Source organism: Carassius gibelio, chromosome B5 (assembly GCF_023724105.1).
Source record: "Carassius gibelio isolate Cgi1373 ecotype wild population from Czech Republic chromosome B5, carGib1.2-hapl.c, whole genome shotgun sequence".
In the NCBI taxonomy this organism is placed as follows: domain Eukaryota; kingdom Metazoa; phylum Chordata; class Actinopteri; order Cypriniformes; family Cyprinidae; genus Carassius; species Carassius gibelio.
This window is the reverse complement of record NC_068400.1, coordinates 26,139,010-26,157,902: the sequence shown is the minus strand read 5'-3', so window position 1 is coordinate 26,157,902 and position 18,893 is coordinate 26,139,010. Positions and strand designations below refer to the sequence as shown.

Genomic DNA, 18,893 nt, shown 5'->3' with positions numbered 1-18,893 from the left:
GGGAGGGGATGCGAGGTTCCCTAGGACAAGCCAATCAATGCATGAGAGGAACCTTGCCCAGGGCCCTTATGCAAATGGAGGCACGTCCGGTAACCCCGGGAGCCGACATGTGCGTCAGATCAATGGGGCACTGCATTAAAAACCTTACAGCTATATCAGATGCCTGCCCACTAAATATGTAATGATGAACCCCTTAAGATTCAACTGTGAACTCTTTAACTAACGGCAGAGGCACATGTTTGAAAGCAAAAAGCTCGATCTGTACATTGAGATAGATGTACTGGATTCAATCGGACACCTTGATTACTGTCGTTGGCTGTGGACAGCATACACGCACTGGTATATTTAGACTTGGAAATTAGGTTGAAGTATTCAAAATGGTACCGTAACACAGATGCTAAACACAACAGAATGCTAAAACAACTATATAAAGGCTATTCTACATTAACATGGGACGAAATGAAGTGTCAAACAGACGTCTGAAATATGTCTGTCAAACCATGACAGGGCTCATCACGGATGTTCAATGGCTTATTGTAATACATAATTGCATATTCTATTAGGCGGTACTCATAGTGATATACATTCACATGCAAATGATTTCGTCCAGATGAACCACACAGAAGATGACAGACAATAAGCAGGCATAACAAACACGTCTATGTCAGCGCAGACGCATAAACACTGGCGCGCACGCCGCAATCTCGGAGTTACACATCAAATCAAAGTCTCGTCTCACTTCAAAGTGTATTCTGGACACACAGACGCACACATTCCTCGAGCGTGTCTTATCGTTGGTGTGAAGATAGGCCACTCCACAAAAGGCGTTTGCTGATTTTTAGTTTATTTATAGAAATAGTGGAGCGGGGTGATTTCTCTTATCGTGCGCTTGTTTCGGCGTGAATTTCCCTCCATCCATGTTTATGCGCTAAACTCTCAGAGCCTGTTAACAAGCAGTGGCTAATTAAGCTTGTGACAGAGAAAAGATGAAGTGGGGGAGGAAAATATGAGAGAGGGAGAGGGAGGGAGGGAGGGAGGGAGAGAGACAGACGGAGAGAGTGTCTGAGTTAAATGCATAAGGTTGACCTCACAGAACTGCGGCGGCGCAGGGATCCACAACATTACTAAAGTTGAAAATAAAACCGTTTTAAAATGCAACAGAAATAAGTAGATTAATCCACAGCACAATACGCGGCAATACAAAAAAAAGAGCCATAATAGACACAAATAACAGACAAAACAATATAGTTTAGACAACACAGCAGACATACAACATAAAACAATGAGAATAAGCCACAACATTGCAGAATTATGCTACAGAGACTCAAATAATAGACTGTATAAACAAAGCAAATTTAGACCACAACAAAACAGAATTAAGACACAACACACTGGCAAACTTAAATCAAAGAACAACACACAGAAGTGACAATAACAAATGTGATTGTGCTAAATACAAAAGAGTGACACCATAACACAATTGTCAAATGACACAACATGAATAAACTCCATTGATGTGCTTTTTCTGTGGATTTGACATGAATTCCTGAAATACTGAAGTAACTGTGTGTGAAAAAAATTGTTCATAAGACAGAAGATCTTGCCTGGAGATCTGTTCGTCTTTGTAATATTTAACAAATAGAGTGTCTATACTGTCTTTATATAGTCAATAAAACACAGCTACTATTTTCAAGGTGCCATATGCCTAATATAATGTTCTCTTGAGGTGGATCTGTAATGAACAGACATACTCATAAAAATGTCTAACGACATTTACTGAGCAGCGTCAAAACTCATTTAACCCAAAACAGCTGACACACACTTCTTCATGATAAACACAAACACCCACACTTAAGATTCACATAACTACGACATGACTGTACAAATAAGCAACTTTGCATGAACAGTGCAAAATAATCACACAGTGATTGTAATGTTCTATTAAATACATGTTCTACATTAAACTGCTAATATTATTACTATTATTTACATTATTACGAATAATATAGTCTTAAGCATATTATAAACTAGTTTTTAGTCAGCAACAAAAGTATTGTTTCTAAAAATTTATAGAAGAAAACCGACTCAAAGTAAGTAAATTGTTCCACATTTATGTACCGTTCTGCAGTATTTATATCCAAAAGTAGTATGAAACAGATCTGCTGTGTATGTAGACAGTGAGATGGAAAGCTAATTATTCTTAGCACACACAGAACTCCACCCCCTCTGTGACCCTGTTTCAGCGTAACACACCTGGACGGCAAATTGATATCAATTAAAAGCCGCATGCAGACGGGCTTCCATTCTCCAACAACAATCTGTGCATGCTAGATTGCTCGTCATCTTCGAAAAACAAACAGAAATTAATGACAAAATGAGCCGGAAACACATAAATAAGCCACTGTCGAGCTGTAGTCAAAGCTCTCTCTCTGGTGAATCCCTCCCAACAGAAGTCCAGGAGGGAAAAATTGGGTTTGAAGCGGCTTGTCATAAATCAAATAAATTAATAAATAAATAAATAACAGAAAATGGCTCAAACAGGCAGATAAAGAAAACAATGCCTGGGAGGAGGTAAAAAGGAAAAAGGCAATCCACAGTGGGGGAAATCTTTTACAATGTTGATTGTCAGGATCTCTTTTCAAGCTACAGAAACGATCCAAACACAAGGTCTGGGATGACTGTCTGCTGTTAATCAGGGGAATTTTCCAAAAATGCTGAGGTCCAAAGAAGGTCAGGACTTGAACCCAGGTCTCCTTCTCACCCGGTCAGACCTGATCATCAGCGCTCAAACAAATATCAACAAGTCTGAGCTTCAAGCGATGGCAAAACACTTGTCAGTCAGTTTACAGAAAAACTCTAGGACTAGTCAATATAATCATATTCATCACAATTAAATACTTGAATCCATCTGCATGTATGGATAACATACTTAAACTTGCATTTTTTCTGAAAGAAATTAATACTTAGGATAGCAAGGATCATTGATTCAAAGCATTGATTAAAAGTGACAGTAAAGCCATTTATAATGTTACAAAGGATTTATGTTTTAATTATTCATCAAATAATCTTGAAAAAAAAATCAGTTTACATAAAAATATTAAGCATCATGACTGTTTTCTAAATTATTAATAAGAAAGAAATCTCTGCTGTTGTGAATTTTTCATATTTCAAATCAGTCCGCACGCAGCCAGTGAATTGGCAAGATATCAGACCTACTTTTCCAAGCAGAAGTTTTTACAATCAGCAGAGTTGTGTTTAAGACTGTAATACACAGATTTTAAAACGCTAGGCATCATATATTTACTGACTAACTGGTCATCATTCACTAAACGACTGAGGATCATTCAATACCAGACTTTAAAGTCAATCTGATAACAACAAAATCACGCAGAAAGGAGCACCTTTTGCTAGGAGACATGAGACATTATGAAAACAATATGTGCTTTAAAATAGTCTGAAAATATCAAGCATGTTTGATATCCTCCGACTGGAAGGAATCAAAGTCTGTAATATATATATATATATAAACAGCATAACGGCTCAAGAAACTTGAACAAAATCTTGTATTCTGGAGATCAGTTGACCATAGTGCTACAGGCCAAGATTCATAATTCAGGTAAAGAAGAAAAGCCAAACCCTTGGTGTCTAGACTGCAGCACCTCAGAGTCAAGTGGTTTTCGAGAAACTGAGCTCTGATGCTTCTCCGTCAAGTACCAAAAATGATGTTTACAATATAAAAACCTTGAATACCTCATTACTTGTAAATTGCAATTGAAGGGTTTTATATCCTGATACACACACAAACACAGAGGTTTGAAGTTTTTACCTAAACCCGTGAGTGCACAACGACACCCAATGACACATACATTTGATCCATTTATTTCATCTAAGCTGTGGGCACCCACACACTGGTGCACTGGGAAGCAGATGTATGATTGCATAACTCATTACATAATGTGCCCCATCTTCTCCAATCCGGCTGCTCTTTTCTCTGGCAGAGAGTCAGGAAGGTTACGCGGAGCTGAGCTCTGCCCTGACGGCTGCTCCGACAGGCCTCCAGCTAGACTCATAGATGAAAGCAACTGCTGCAGCAATCAAACCAGATCAGATGGAGAAGGAGAAGGATATGGGACAGGTATGATCAGGGGAGATGAAGGGGATTGCATCACAACTGGATTTGCTTCAGGACCCAAATTTTACACTGGACATCAAGTGGCAAGTCAATATGGTACCACAGAATTAAACAGAAATGGCCTAAGGATTCTGAAGTCTACATTTTGCTATCCCATGATTGTAATGAGTAAACAGATTTGGGAAAAAAAAAGGAGGGGGTAAAACAGTTTTGGAAAGAGCATTCTTCTGCTGATGTGGATGAAACACCACATTTTATTAGCATGCCTATTTATTAAATGCACCACAACAATGCTACCAAATCTACATTGTGAAACAGACAGCCCAATCAGTGTAGTCTGATTACCGAACAAATGACTCTTAAGAGCCAGTTCTTTCTAGTGAATCAAACATACTGCACTAACTAGTGTTGTCCGATTCCCATGTAAACGATACTAATTGGTCTGCGGAATCAATCATGTAAAGTACAACTAATTTCGCAAGATTTCAAAACAAATTGTTCGAATGAGTCAGATCTTAATGAATCAAACACACACCCGAACAAATGATTCTAATGAGTCAATTTTTTTTTTAAGTCAAACGCACATTGCACAACTATATGATTCCTGAACAAATTATTGTAATGAGTCAAATCTTGTAAATAAATCAAATGCATACTGCACAACTAGTGTAGTAATATTCTCGAGTAAATGAATGAGTCAAATCTTTTTAATAAGTCAAACACACATTGCACAATTACTATAGTACGATTGCCAAACAAATGATTCTACATTAGTCAAATCTTTTTAATAAATTAAATGTACACTCCACAACTAGTGTAGTCCAATTTCCAAACATATAATTCTAAAGAGTCAGGTTTTTAATGAATCAAGCATGCTCAGGTTACAGCTTGTGAGACTTAAATCAGTTAAAATACTAACTGTTTATGATAACGTGGTTAAAGATACATAATACAAAGAACAACCAGAAATCTTTTAGCAACCAGAATGATTAAGAGGAATACCAACCAGAATAATCTCTCAATCTCTCTTTTTGATTTCCATTACTAATTATAGATCAATGAATACGAGTCCCAGGACAATGTCAACATGGTGAATGTAGTATATATCGTTATGTGTTCATACTACACATTAATGGTTGATTAGTTCAAATTCAGTACATACTACGAAGCAACAGCAATTCAAATGCAGACAGAAGAAGGAAAAACAGAGTGTCAGAGAGTGAAGAGAGAACAGAATTTATGGCACAGTTATGACAAGAAACAGAGACCGTTGAATCAAGCACACAGAGATGGAGGAGTGAGTCCTGACAATAAGCTATCCAACCCTGACGCACCACTCTTACTTAAAGGCACACTTTGATGTCTCTATAATTACAATATACTGCCTTCGAAAAGAAATCAAATTTCAATGAAAAGAAAGAGAGGGAAAGAGAGGCAACATGCTGGAGACATTAATCGGCCTGTGTTTGATGTGCCTGATCAGAAACATGTTTGTTAGGAGTTAAAGGGAGCAGTAATTAAGCCACAGACGGCCTGTTTTCAGGCAATCTGCTTTGACCGGCCCTCTCATTAGATTGGGATACGGTCAATGAAATATACAGATGATTTGAGCTCTTGTTAGTCAGCATAAAATGTTAAAATACTCATTTTATTAAAGTTTCACTTGAGGAGTTACCAGTGCATTTACAAAACTATATATATATTTAAAAAATTGTACGGCAAACAGCTGAAATTATTAATACATTTTGACTTGAGATGTTATACAACATTATTCATGAGATCTATACAGATAATATGTGTTTCATGACTAAATTCAATCCTCCAGCCATCCAATTCATCAGAATATACCTGCCAATCCATACCAAAGATTACCAAACCAATGAAAGGCATAAGCATGGTTTGTATATGATACTGTGTGTATAAGTGAGCATTCCGTCTATATGTCTGTGTGTGTGTGTGTGTGTGTGAAAAGGGGGAAAATACAGGAGAGCATCAGAGAAAGGTGGCTAAACAGATCTCTGGAGGAAGACCGCCATGCTTCCACCAGCGCGGGACTGTCACAGCCACAACACCACATAAATATTTAACAGTTATATTCAAATTACGAAACACAGAGACTCCTGCCTCAGATAAAAACACATATTCCTGGAATTATCAGAGGAATGCTAAATCGTGGCCATCCGCTCCAGCCTCCCTTTTCTTACTTTAAAAGAAAAGTGGAACGGGTTCATGAAAAGTGTTCCCAGGTAGATGTAGGAGTGTGTGTGTGTGTGTGTAAGAAAGAAGAAAGCGTGTGTTTATGTTAGGTCAAAGGTTAGCCAGTGTGCTCCTGGAGAACTTGTCCTTACAATGCACACACCTAGACTAGAGATTAGGACAAGCTACCTGACCTTCGACCCCAGAGGTGATGTAACACACGGTACGTAGCTGAAAACCATTCACGAGGTTCAGGCAAAAGGTTAGTTCATCAAAAAAATGTGGTCATCATTTTCTCTTTGTGTCATTCGAAACAAGTATGACTGAATTTGTCCACGAAAAACAAAAAATAATGATCTTAATCTGTGGAATATAATGAGGCATTAGCTGCCAAGAACATTATGTTATCTAGTTTCCGAATAATTGCACAAATTTATTAATTTCAAAAAATGAGGAGCAGATTCTCTTTTTAGAGTGCATTAACCCCATTTAGACCAAATGAGAGACTATGACTTCTTTCTCTTTTCTCTCAGGGTCTGATGTTACGCAAACTTGTCTACATGCTTTAACAGAGCTGTAGCTCTCTTTGCAGTTTCTCATTCTTTCTTCATCCCTCCCTCCTGCTCAACAAAGTGGATAGTGCCTTAAGACAAGGATGAACTGGATTGTTTACAAAAGCAGCACTTTCTCAAAGAAACGAAGTATTATTTATTTTTAATCATTTCGCTCTCTCTTCTGCTGCTTTTCCCAACGGAGAAGACAACTGTGCGTGTGATGAGGGAGTGGAGGGGGAGGGCTTTTCATAATAATAACCTCTAACAAATACTCACCAAATTCACAAATGACAAGCCGCCATAGCTGTGCGCCACGATGAAGACGTTTTTTGCAAGTGATTTAGAGATGAAGTGGTCCCACACATAGAGTGTGTGATCCTCAGGAGTGCTGTTTTCCTGTAAAGAGAAAATGGGAATAACTGAAGTTAAAGGGGTCGCATAATGAGAAATACCAATATTTCCTTGGAATTTTAAAACAAGGGTTTTCAAGGTGGGGGGCTGCAAGGGAGTGAAATCAATAAATAAGTTAAAATAAAAAATAAAAGTTTATATATATATATATATATATATATATATATATATATATATATATATATATATATATAAACATATATACACTCTATACGAACACTAGTTGTTCATACCATAAAAAAAGCACCTTTCAAAATGAAAACCACTTCTCCAGAACTAATTAGCAAAAATGCATTACACAAACTCCTGAAGCTTTCTGACATGATCTGACTGATACATTAACACATGACCATACACATTTACACATCTATTTAGGGTTCAAAAATATCACTGTGAAATAATGAGGACCGATTCATTACATAAAAATGGCTGTTCCCAGAGTGCTGTATCAAGGCACCTCAGTGGGAAGTCTGTGGGAAGGAAAAAGTGTGGCAAAAAACGCTTCACAACGAGAAGAGGTGACCGGACCCTGAGGAAGATTGTGGAGAAGGACCGATTCCAGACCTTGGGGGACCTGCGGAAGCAGTGGACTGAGTCTGGAGTAGAAACATCCAGAGCCACCGTGCACAGGCGTGTGCAGGAAATGGGCTACAGAGAAGCAGCACTGGACTGTTGCTCAGTGGTCCAAAGTACTTTTTTCGGATGAAAGCAAATTTTGCATGTCATTCGGAAATCAAGGTGCCAGAGTCTGGAGGAAGACTTGGGAGAAGGAAATGCCAAAATGCCTGAAGTCCAGTGTCAAGTACCCACAGTCAGTGATGGTCTGGGGTGCCATGTCAGCTGCTGGTGTTGGTCCACTGTGTTTTATCAAGGGCATGGTCAATGCAGCTAGCCATCAGGAGATTTTGGAGCACTTCATGCTTCCATCTGCTGAAAAGCTTTATGGAGATGAAGATTTCGTTTTTCAGCACGACCTGGCACCTGCTCACAGTGCCAAAACCACTAGTAAATGGTTTACTGACCATGGTATTACTGTGCTCAATTGGCCTGCCAACTCTCCTGACCTGAACCCCAAAGAGAATCTGTGGGATATTGTGAAGAGAAAGTTGAGAGACGCAAGACCCAACACTCTGGATGAGCTTAAGGCCACTATCGAAGCATCCTGGGCCTCCATAACACCTCAGCAGTGCCACAGGCTGAATGCCTCCATGCCACGCCGCATTGAAGTAGTCATTTCTACAAAAGGATTCCCGACCAAGTATTGAGTGCATAACTGAACATAATTATTTGAAGGTTGACTTTTTTTGTATTAAAAACACTTTTCTTTTATTGGTCGGATGAAATATGCTAATTTTTTGAGATAGGAATTTTGGGTTTTCATGAGCTGTATGCCAAAATCATCAGTATTAAAACAATAAAAGGCCTGAAATATTTCAGTTGGTGTGCAATGAATCTAAAATATATGAAAGTTTAATTTTTATCATTACATTATGGAAAACAATGAACTTTTATCACAATATGCTAATTTTTTTAGAAGGACCTGTATATATGAATGTGAAAGTGACGTGACATTCAGCCAAGTATGGTGACCCATACTCAGAATCTGTGCTCTGCATTTAACCCATCCGAAGTGCACACACACAGAGCAGTGAACACACACACACACACACACACACACACACACTGTGAGCACACACCCGGAGCAGTGGGCAGCCATTTATGCTGCGGCGCCTGGGGAGCAGTTGGGGGTTCGGTGCCTTGCTCAAGGACACCTAAGTCGTGGTATTGAAGGTGGAGAGAGAACTGTACATGCACTCCCCCCACCTACAATTCCTGCCGGCCCGGGACTCGAACTCACAACCTTTCGATATATATATACATATATATATATATATATATATATATATATATATATATATATATATATATATATATATATAAACATAGAAAATTCGATCAACTTAAAATCATTTTATTTTTAGAAAATAACAAAGGTTTGACCTTTATGTTAGCCCCAAGACTGCACCCATAAACTCATTCACACAGTTAAATATATCTTACTCAATCAATGAATCTTGCATACTGCAAATGCCTCCAATGCAAAACTCAATAGATTGTGTGACATCAAGTTTAAATCTTAATTTGTACCCTGCTGACTGATCGATACGGCCTCTATACGAGCGATAAACACATAATCGGCCTACATGGGAAGGTCACACAAGCAGGGCACAAACACAACACTTGTAATTAACACTGGCCTGGGGTTATAACGCTCTACGAATGTGAGGCGAGAGAGAGAGAAAGAAGAAAAAGGGCATTCATTCATTCACTAGCGCATGCAACATCGATCTGCGTGTTTGTTTGCAAATACGGCAATCATTTAAATGCAGAATAACAACTAAATTAGAGGAAAATCGCTAGCAACAAGTGAATAAACGTGGGTGTCGGTGACATAAAACGGCAGCTCTACAGCTGCATGATATAAAGAGCTGGCCTTGCAGCAATCAGCTCCTGAAAGTTTGCAGCCTTGCCCTGAGTTTAGCCTCTCTCTCATGATCTTGCATCAGCTCTCCCACATTGATTAGCTTTTTGAAAAGCACAATAATAAGTGAATTAGAGCTGAAGGAGCTGGCAGGAGGGAAGAGATTTCCTGTCACCGAGATGGCTTGTGTTGGCGAGGGGACACAAATATGAAAGTAAATAAACAGGCTGGTGGGAGGGGGGTTACGGCGTGATGCAACTGGCAGAAAGCGCTGATCCCAGATTTCCTTGGACGGCTGAGAGGTGGGTGCAGGGCGGTGAAAACAGGGACGAGTCTGCATGTCTTTCTCTCGCACCCTCAGACATCAAAGCATTTTGAAGAACCAAAGCTGAGTCATCATCGCAGTGCATTTCATATTCATAAAGCTCTCAGTGCTCACACACGCAAGCCAGGACACACGGCCAAAAAGAGATGTAGTGGCCAGTAATTTGTTTATATCCACTCACTAAAAAAAAGTCCCTGGTCTTATTGTACACTATTGATTAGCACATAAAGGATAAATATATATATATATATATATATATATATATATATATATATATATATATATATATATATATATATATATATATATATATATATATATATATATATATACACACACAGTGGGGCTCGAAAGTTTGGGCACCCTTTGTAGAATCTGTGAAAATGCAATGAGTAATTTCAGAGTAATTTTCAAAAAATAATAGAGATCATACTAAATGCATGTTATTTTTTATTTAGTACTGTCCTGAGTAAGATATTGTACATAAAAGATATTAACATTTAGTCCACAAGACAACAAAAAAATGCTGAAATTATTAAAATAACCCCCTCAAAAGTTTGGGAACCCTTGGTTCTTAGTACTGTGTGTGGTCACCTGATGATCCTTGACTGTCTTTCTATTTTGTGATGGTTGTCCTGCAGATTCTTCAGTTTTCCAGCATCTTTGCATATTTGAACCCTTTCCAGCAGGGACTTTATGATTTTGAGATGCATCTTTTCAGACTGAGGACATTTGAGGGACTCAAACACAACTATTTAAAAAGATTCAAACATTCACTGATGCTCCAGAAGGAAACAAGATGCATTAAGAGCTGGGGGGTGAAAACTTTTGAACACGATGAAGATGGCCAAATTTGTCTTATTTTGTTGAAATATATTTTTTTTCCATTTAGTTATGCCCTTCGTAAGCAACAGAAGACACTTGTATGTTTCCCGGTACACAAATTAAGTACAATTTACCTTTATCTTCAAATTCCAAAAGTTTTCCAAAAGCTCTTAATGCATGATGTTTCCTTCTGGAGCATCAGTGAACGTTTTAATCTTTTTAATCATTTTTTTTGTTGTCTTGTGGACTAAATGTTAATATTTTTTATGTACAATATCTTACTCAGGACAGTGCTAAATAAAAAATATACACTTGTTTTTGCAATCTTTTATTAAAATAAGAACTTTTTCTGAAAAATGTTTGTATTCTGCAGATGTAACCAATGCCATGTGGGCAGAAAAAATTAAAAATGCAATGTACAATGTACAATGTACAAGCTGAGTCCACCCTCAAGTCTATTAGTGGTGTTCCAAATGATGCACTATACACTATGCACTTATGCACTCTGTGCTCAACCATGTAGTGTATGAATTATATAAGGTTATTTGTGCATGAAGTGTCATAAATGCATCATCTGGGTATTTAAAGTGCACTTTTTCTTTTTGGAATTTTCAATGTGAACAAATACTCGCACTATTTATACAAAAAAAAAAAACATCATAGAATAGTGCATACTGTAAGTACGCGATTTGGGACGCACCTTATATACTTATTAAAATAGGCAAAATACTATTTTAAATAATTCACTCACACAATAATTTATGCACTTACATTACACACAAAAGATGCAAAGGTGTGTGTAAGCGCTATTAAACATGTACAGTATACATTAAAAGTCACACTGCATAAAAGCGAAGGTAGCTTTTGGTTTGCATGTAGACAACAACAACAACAGAACCTGGGGGCGGGGGTTATCTCACACATCATGGATCTGCATTTTCTATGATGTATTTCTATAATAAAAATACATATCTGACATGACCTATTATATAATTAGCATAAAACAAACAATATAATTCTTACTCAAGGATTAAAGATAAAAAAAAAGAAAAATGATTGCACAACTACCGCTTAGGTATGAACAATGTATGAAAACGGCATTTGAACAGAAGAAGAAGAAAGAAGAAACATGGGGTGCTTTTTCTTAGCATCCGTTTCCAAAGTGACCCTTCTATTCGTTGTTCTGTTGACAATGTCTTGTGTGTTAAGCAGAAACATACTCCATGTTGAATGAACTTACTCCCAGACCCGTTTTTTGGAATCAGCATACCTCGAGTAAGCTGACCACAAAATGTTTCACTGGGAATAGTTACACAGAAGTTACACATTACAAATGAAATTACAAGACTGCATCTTGGAAGGATATTTTATAGCGAAGCAAACAAACTGAGCGTTATGCTTTTTTGTCTGTGCATAAGTGTGTGTTTTTCATTAAATTCAGTCTCCACTATTGCACAAGGGTGATGCCACACAAAACCAGGTAACATCCCCCTCCCCTTATCACCCCGGCACAGAGTCTGACACCTGGTCCATACGTACACACAGACCACCGACTCCCTCCAGCCCTTCCCCTATGATTGACTACCTCCTCTGATAGAGCCCACACTTATCTAAACAGCATTTGCATATTTGTGTAATTATTTCCTAGGGTTAATTAGCTCCTGCGAAACAATACATCCGTAGAGACCAGTTCCTGGTGACAGGTTCACCCTTTCTCTCTCTCGCTGTCAGCCTTCATCTCATCCATGCATGTGCAAGACCTGGAAGACTCCCAGAGTGTGCAGACCTGTTGCACGTCTCAGTGCTTTAAATATGTACAGACATCAACTTTCTGAATCGCTAGCATCACCAAAAACAATTGCAAAAATAATGACAAGCTCCTCAAACGCTCTCTTTGTCTCCCATTGCATGGACAAACTGAAAGTTAACCTATGCATGTCATAGTTATTAATGACTGCACATTAAGCTAGGATTTAAAAGAAATAAATTATGCTTTAAAATGTATACATTCACATAATTATTGTCATGATCATTATTTATTAATTATTATGTATTTAATTAATTTCTTAATATAAATTCTATTTAATTCTAGAGATTTTACAATTCACTTAAATAGCCCTGTGGTGTGAATTAAAAAATAAATAAAATAAAAATAAAATGGCATGCATAACGAAAGAAAGAAAGAAAGAAAGAAAGAAAGAAAAATTACACAAATATGCAAACACTGAAAGAAACAAAGAAAGATAAAAATCATGTCATGCTGTAAGACTGTAAGCCTTAATTCTTATTTAAGGCTAAAAATCTCTTTTTCTGTTATGCAGAGGTGTCACAGTTCAAGACTAAGAAAATTAACATGGAGTAGCTCCACATACATTTTCACTGTCTTCACTGGCTGTTTGGAACAGCATACTAACATACCATACCTTTGCTGAACAGTATATAGATAGCACTGTATGCAATTTTCTATATGCAGACCAACAATATCTGGATGAATCACCACAGTGCATTTGCCTCAACTTACAGAAAACAAAATGCTCTGGATATTGTATCCCACAATGCAAAGAGCTTATATTGACCTTATACTTCCAGATTAACGGTAATAATTAATAAATAAATATTAATATATCACTTTTCACACACAAGAAACATCAGCTCTACAGGACTCAATAAACTGTAAACTGACATTTTTTAAGGTCATTCAAAACAAGCCATTTGCTAAATCTTCTCGGGTGTCCGCTTCTTATCATATTTCACTCCATATTGCTCATTTTATTTTACTTTTTCCTATCACAGCAGGACAATCTCACATCTGACTTGAAAATGCTTACAAAAACAAAACGAAAATAATAATAATTAGGTAATTGTTTATTCAAAGGCAAAATCCAACTTTATATTGTTGATTCATTAAAAATGAATGGATTCCTGTCAAACCACATGCCATGACAACAGCACACGTACATTATGTGACCACATGCATGTCTGTCAGCGTAAACATACCTCAATTGACATGGACTGCAGTTTCCTCAATTTCACCTCAACAACATCTAACATTATCAGTTATAACAGTGCACTATTTGAGTTTTCTCTTTTCAAAATGGAATTCTTCCTTTTTTGTAGCATGACAGATTCTTCCTACACATCTTTCTCTCAATCATCTTCATTGTCAGCAATCAGAAAAAAAATGCCCTGCAATGACAATTCACAGCTCCATTTTAGATCCACAATGAGCGTTACTCCATCCTTTTTTAAAAAGAAGCCTTCAGTGTCACATGATCCTTCAGAAATTATTATAATATACTGATTTTGTGCTCAAGAAACATAAATGCTGAAAACATTTGATGATTATTAACAATTTTATGGAAACCATGATACTTTTTTCGGGTTTCTTTGACAAAAAATAGAAAGTTTATTGCATTTATTTGCAATAGAAATATTGTGATATTATAAATGGCTTTATTGTAATTTCTAATTTACCCCACATTTTTGAGTGTATATTATTTCAAATCAAACATGTGCATGTAGCTTTAAAAAGTAACCAAAATTCAGAAAGTTAAAATTATGATCAAAACATTGCAACACTATAAATGCAAGTACAGATATTACCAAATTAATTTAATGTGCAATTTAGCTTTGAATTTTTTTTAAATTAAACACACTTAGTTTTGTTTCATACATTGATGTTTTAATATTATATACGATGCTAATTGCCTACAGTGCACACAGTCAGCACAACAGAAAGTGCTGCTATCGATATTTTTTTTTATTTAAAGTACCGAATTAACATTACTTTTAATCTCTAGTCAGTAAGTAATACTTGTCCTAATCAGTTCAATATTTTTTTCCTAACATTCTGCTTGCTAAGTATCACCTTTAAAAAGTTCAATCGGAACAAACAAGCCAACTCTTTGTAGCTGCACTGGGCAAACACCATCCTCTCAGCTCATTTCAATGGCCAGTAGTAGCTTTTCTGCAGGACATGGGATTATTTTCATTTAGTTAAACGATTAAATGTTAAACAATCCAAGGAGGTAATTGCGTGTTTTGTATTATCACCGGAGCCATTAGAATGTGGACCTACTTTCCCAGTGTTTGCCGAGATTCACATTAAGTGCCTCAAACGTCCGTTAGCCTGTCGCTAGCTCCACATGGCTGGCGTTTACAGAGACCGCGGACTGATAGTAAGAAATAGGAGTCTGGGAAAGCTGATAATGCTGAGGGATTTGAAAGTTGGCAGTGTGAGTGCTGGGTTTGTATACTCGGATAAGGCTGAGACTGGGTTTCATGGCGGCGCGTGGACTTCCTGATAGCGCAGTTAGCGTGCATGGAACACTAGACGCCTCGGGCTGGCAAAATGAACACTGGCACTCACTTCCTGCAGATTTGCCGTCCACACCTGGCCAGTTCCAGACAAGGTGCTCCTTCAGAAAAGAGTGTGACCGTGGCAGGTGCCCTCATATCTAGTGGAGGGAAAAGGGGGGAGTGAACACGAACCAAGGAGATGACTTGAAAATCACAAGTAATTAACGACTAGCGAGCTCACCGAAAGCAGATGACAAACGAGGCCAACGGGGAAGATGTGGGCAGAATATCAACATGCTTAGGGAAAACAGGAAATGAAAAAGGCATGTGGGGGGGGGGGGGGGGTTACAGACCCCCTAAGAGGGCTTTTAAATAAAGGAGGTGGAGGTATGGTGCTGATAAACATGAGACTGTACTGTGACAGTGCTGTGACCTTGTTAGCATGGAGCTAATCTCGACAAAATTTGCTAGTGCATTGTTTCAAATCAATATCTCATTAAGAAACTACAAAGGCCTAGGCAAAAGACAGCTCTTGGCTGCATGTAGGCAGAAAGGTCATCTCCGTGACATCTCAACCTGTCTCACTCAAAGCCTGTGATTGTCAGATTAAATTACTGCCTTGCTTTAATTGATGTTAGGGGGAAGAAGGCACAGACAGTGGTTAGTGTGTCGTTTGGTGGTGAAGGCCTGCTGTGAGGGCCCTTGGTTTGGCTTCTGACAGCAGATTGGATGTGTTTCTTGGTTGACCTAACGGGAAGATTGGGAGCAGACATCTGAGCCGAGTTACAGCAGGATTCGCCCCGAGAGCGATTACAATGCACAGCTTCAGAGAAAGGAGATCTCAGATGGTGGCAAGGGTTGACAAGCAGTTCATATGCAAAAATAACAGGACAACACGTACATACAGGCACATGGAGACAGCTGCCTCAGACACACAGTCACTTCACACTCTCCCTCTCTCTCGAAATATTTATAAATAACTAGAGAGCAGGTCAATCTGCCTATATATATATAGCACTAGACATAGATATAGATATATATAATAAAATATTGCACTTTTGTTCAGCCTTTCATTTGTGTACTTTATTAACAGATGCCCCAACTCATAAGTTAGTGGAGCTCAAAATAAATAAATACACTCACGCACACAGCAGGTGCCCACACACACTTGAAACGGCAGAAAACCTCATAACCTGTGATTCTGACCTCTGCTGAGGCCATATCATCAGTTCAGAAGTTTAATTAAGGCACGTCCGGTTGCTACGCTTGTGTTGGCAATGAGGGGTTACTCGGAAGGTTTTCAAGGCCAAAGTTCACATACACACAGAGGACCTCCAGAAGTGTCCCTGAACTACGGGAACACTGACTGAGGCTGATACAACCCGAGCTAGAATACAAGTCTCTTGACATCTCCGGCTCGGCTGGGCCATATCTAATAGACATGTAGGTTAGGGATGTACGAGCCGGGCATTGGGAAACAGTACATCTCCAAAACACGGATTCCTCTCGTCCCCGGGGGAACAGGAGAGAGAAGACGAGGGATAAATAATGGATGTCGTTCCTGTGGAGACAAAGGACGCAGTAGAGGTACACAAAATAGGAACACCAGCTATAACCCATTGAACCGACACTAACGTCCTACTAGTGCCCCCTCCGTGTCAACTTCTGATTCTGGAGCACATTATATTGACGACACAACATGTTTGCATTCATAATCATATGCAAGAAATTGGTAAAGCATTACAAGAATTTTTCCTTCTTTTTCTTTTACTAAATATTGACTTTGGAAAGTTTTTTGCATACTACTACTAGTAGTACAAGGTCACAGAAGATTTTATTATTATTATTTTTTTATTACAATAAGTCTCATTCACTATGTGTGAACACATATTTCTATCCAAAACTGTTGTTTTGCCTATATTATTATTATCATTATTATTATTAAAGTAATTAATACTTTAATTCAGCAAGGAAATTTCTTTCTATTCAATAATGAAAATGAAAATTCAGCTTTGCTAACCCAGGAATAAATTGCAATTGACAAATACATTATTTATTATTACACCCAAACTGAAAATAGTTTGGCCATATATGCTAATTACTAACTTCAGGAATGTGCTTCCTTAAAAAAAACGAAAAAAAAGAAATACTTAAAAAAAAAAAAAAAAAAAGAAAAGAAAAAAAAAACAATCAAATTTGAATGTTCTGAAGAAAAATAAAATATGCAAGCAAGAAAACTTGTGTGCTATTATTCATGGAAACCCAATGGGCCTTATTCAAAAAACATGAGCAGAGCAAAGTTCTGTATAAAGTGCACGTAAAACTGTTACATGAATGGATTCACGAATGATTTACACAGTTCTGCTTGTGTTTCATGAATAAGGCTTAATGTATTGTGCCAGATTTAATCAAACAAGGACATTTCTATCATAACATAACCTTTTATTTTTCAGCATTATTTACCAGCTAATATAAAAAGAGGCAGACCTGCGTGTTTCAAAACAAGGTAAAGCAGAGGCCTAGTGTCAATGGATGTTTTATTTTTCTCTTGTTAGGTCATAGCGTACATGTATGAAAGCAATGGCAATCTCGAGCTTTCAATAAACTCATGCCATCTCCACAAGTATCTGACACTTAAAGTTCTGCAGGCACTTAAGAAATGAATAAACGGAGAGATGGAAAGAGCAAGAAAAGAAAAGAAAAACACCTCCCACAAGCTGCTGCGTCTGAATGTTTGACGAAGTGCTCTCCCTTTCTCTCGCGCCCGAACCGTTTTACAAAAAAAGCAACAATAAGAAATGTGAGAAAAAAAAAAGTGTTAGGAGAAGGATTCTAGTCATTTACAAAAATAAGTGGTGCTTTAGAGAAAGGCTGAGCGCACTGGGCTTTTTGTCCACTTGCTCTTTTCCCCTTGGGGCTGGGGCCCTAAGCCGGGTCCGCTCAGGCCTGAATGAAATCTTTGGAAGCTTCTTAAGCTCTGAATGTGGGTTTTGTTCTTGCTATTCCTCCGCTTGGCTGACAGAAAATAGGTAACTGGATTAGGCCTCAAATTCAGAGTAAAGTGAACTCCCAAAAAAACTTTGTATGCCACCCCCACTATTTCGGCCCCCCGGTTCTCATGTCCACCCCTCTTCTTCGGCGTCAGCAGACGTGGGCCGCTGGGGCTGTGATCTGTAAGATCGCGGAGAGATTAGGCTGAGATGGGGGCTCGCAGCCCGAAGGGGGGCTAAAAAGTAAGAGTGCTAAAGGCAGTTAAGGGCTCCTTAATAGGGGTAAGGAAGTGTATTAATCAACTCAACGAAACCAAAGCTCAGAGCTGCAGGGCCCGGCTGGAGCGACGTGCAGGTGGTCTAGTGCTCTACGGGGAGTCAAGAAGGGGAGGAGAGGAGGTTCAGTCACGTACAATGCCACTATAAAAGATTAAAAACTTTGGGAGAATGGGACTCGCTGTGACCCGCCTCCTACTCTAGGAGCTGAGAGGATGGGTGGAGAGGAGGAGAAAACACACACAAATACACACACACACACACGCTAATGTACCTGGACATCAGTGCGGTTACAAATTCATAAAAAGAAAAAAAAGAAAAAAAAGAGTAGACTCATATACAGAAATGTACAATCTGATTGGATGCAATGATATTACGTACTACCAAATAATGTGTGTGCTAA

General features: G+C 38.2%; 1 protein-coding gene across 2 annotated transcripts in view; it reads right to left on the bottom strand.

Moving 5' to 3' along the window:
* fam172a (family with sequence similarity 172 member A) overlaps positions 1-18,893 on the bottom strand; it is a 163,449-nt gene that overhangs the window by 72,674 nt on the left and 71,882 nt on the right. For both annotated transcript variants that reach the window (XM_052555756.1, XM_052555757.1), the window contains exon 8: positions 7,159-7,278. In XM_052555756.1, coding sequence (XP_052411716.1) covers positions 7,159-7,278 — 120 coding nt within the window. The remainder of the gene's footprint in view (positions 1-7,158; positions 7,279-18,893) is intronic.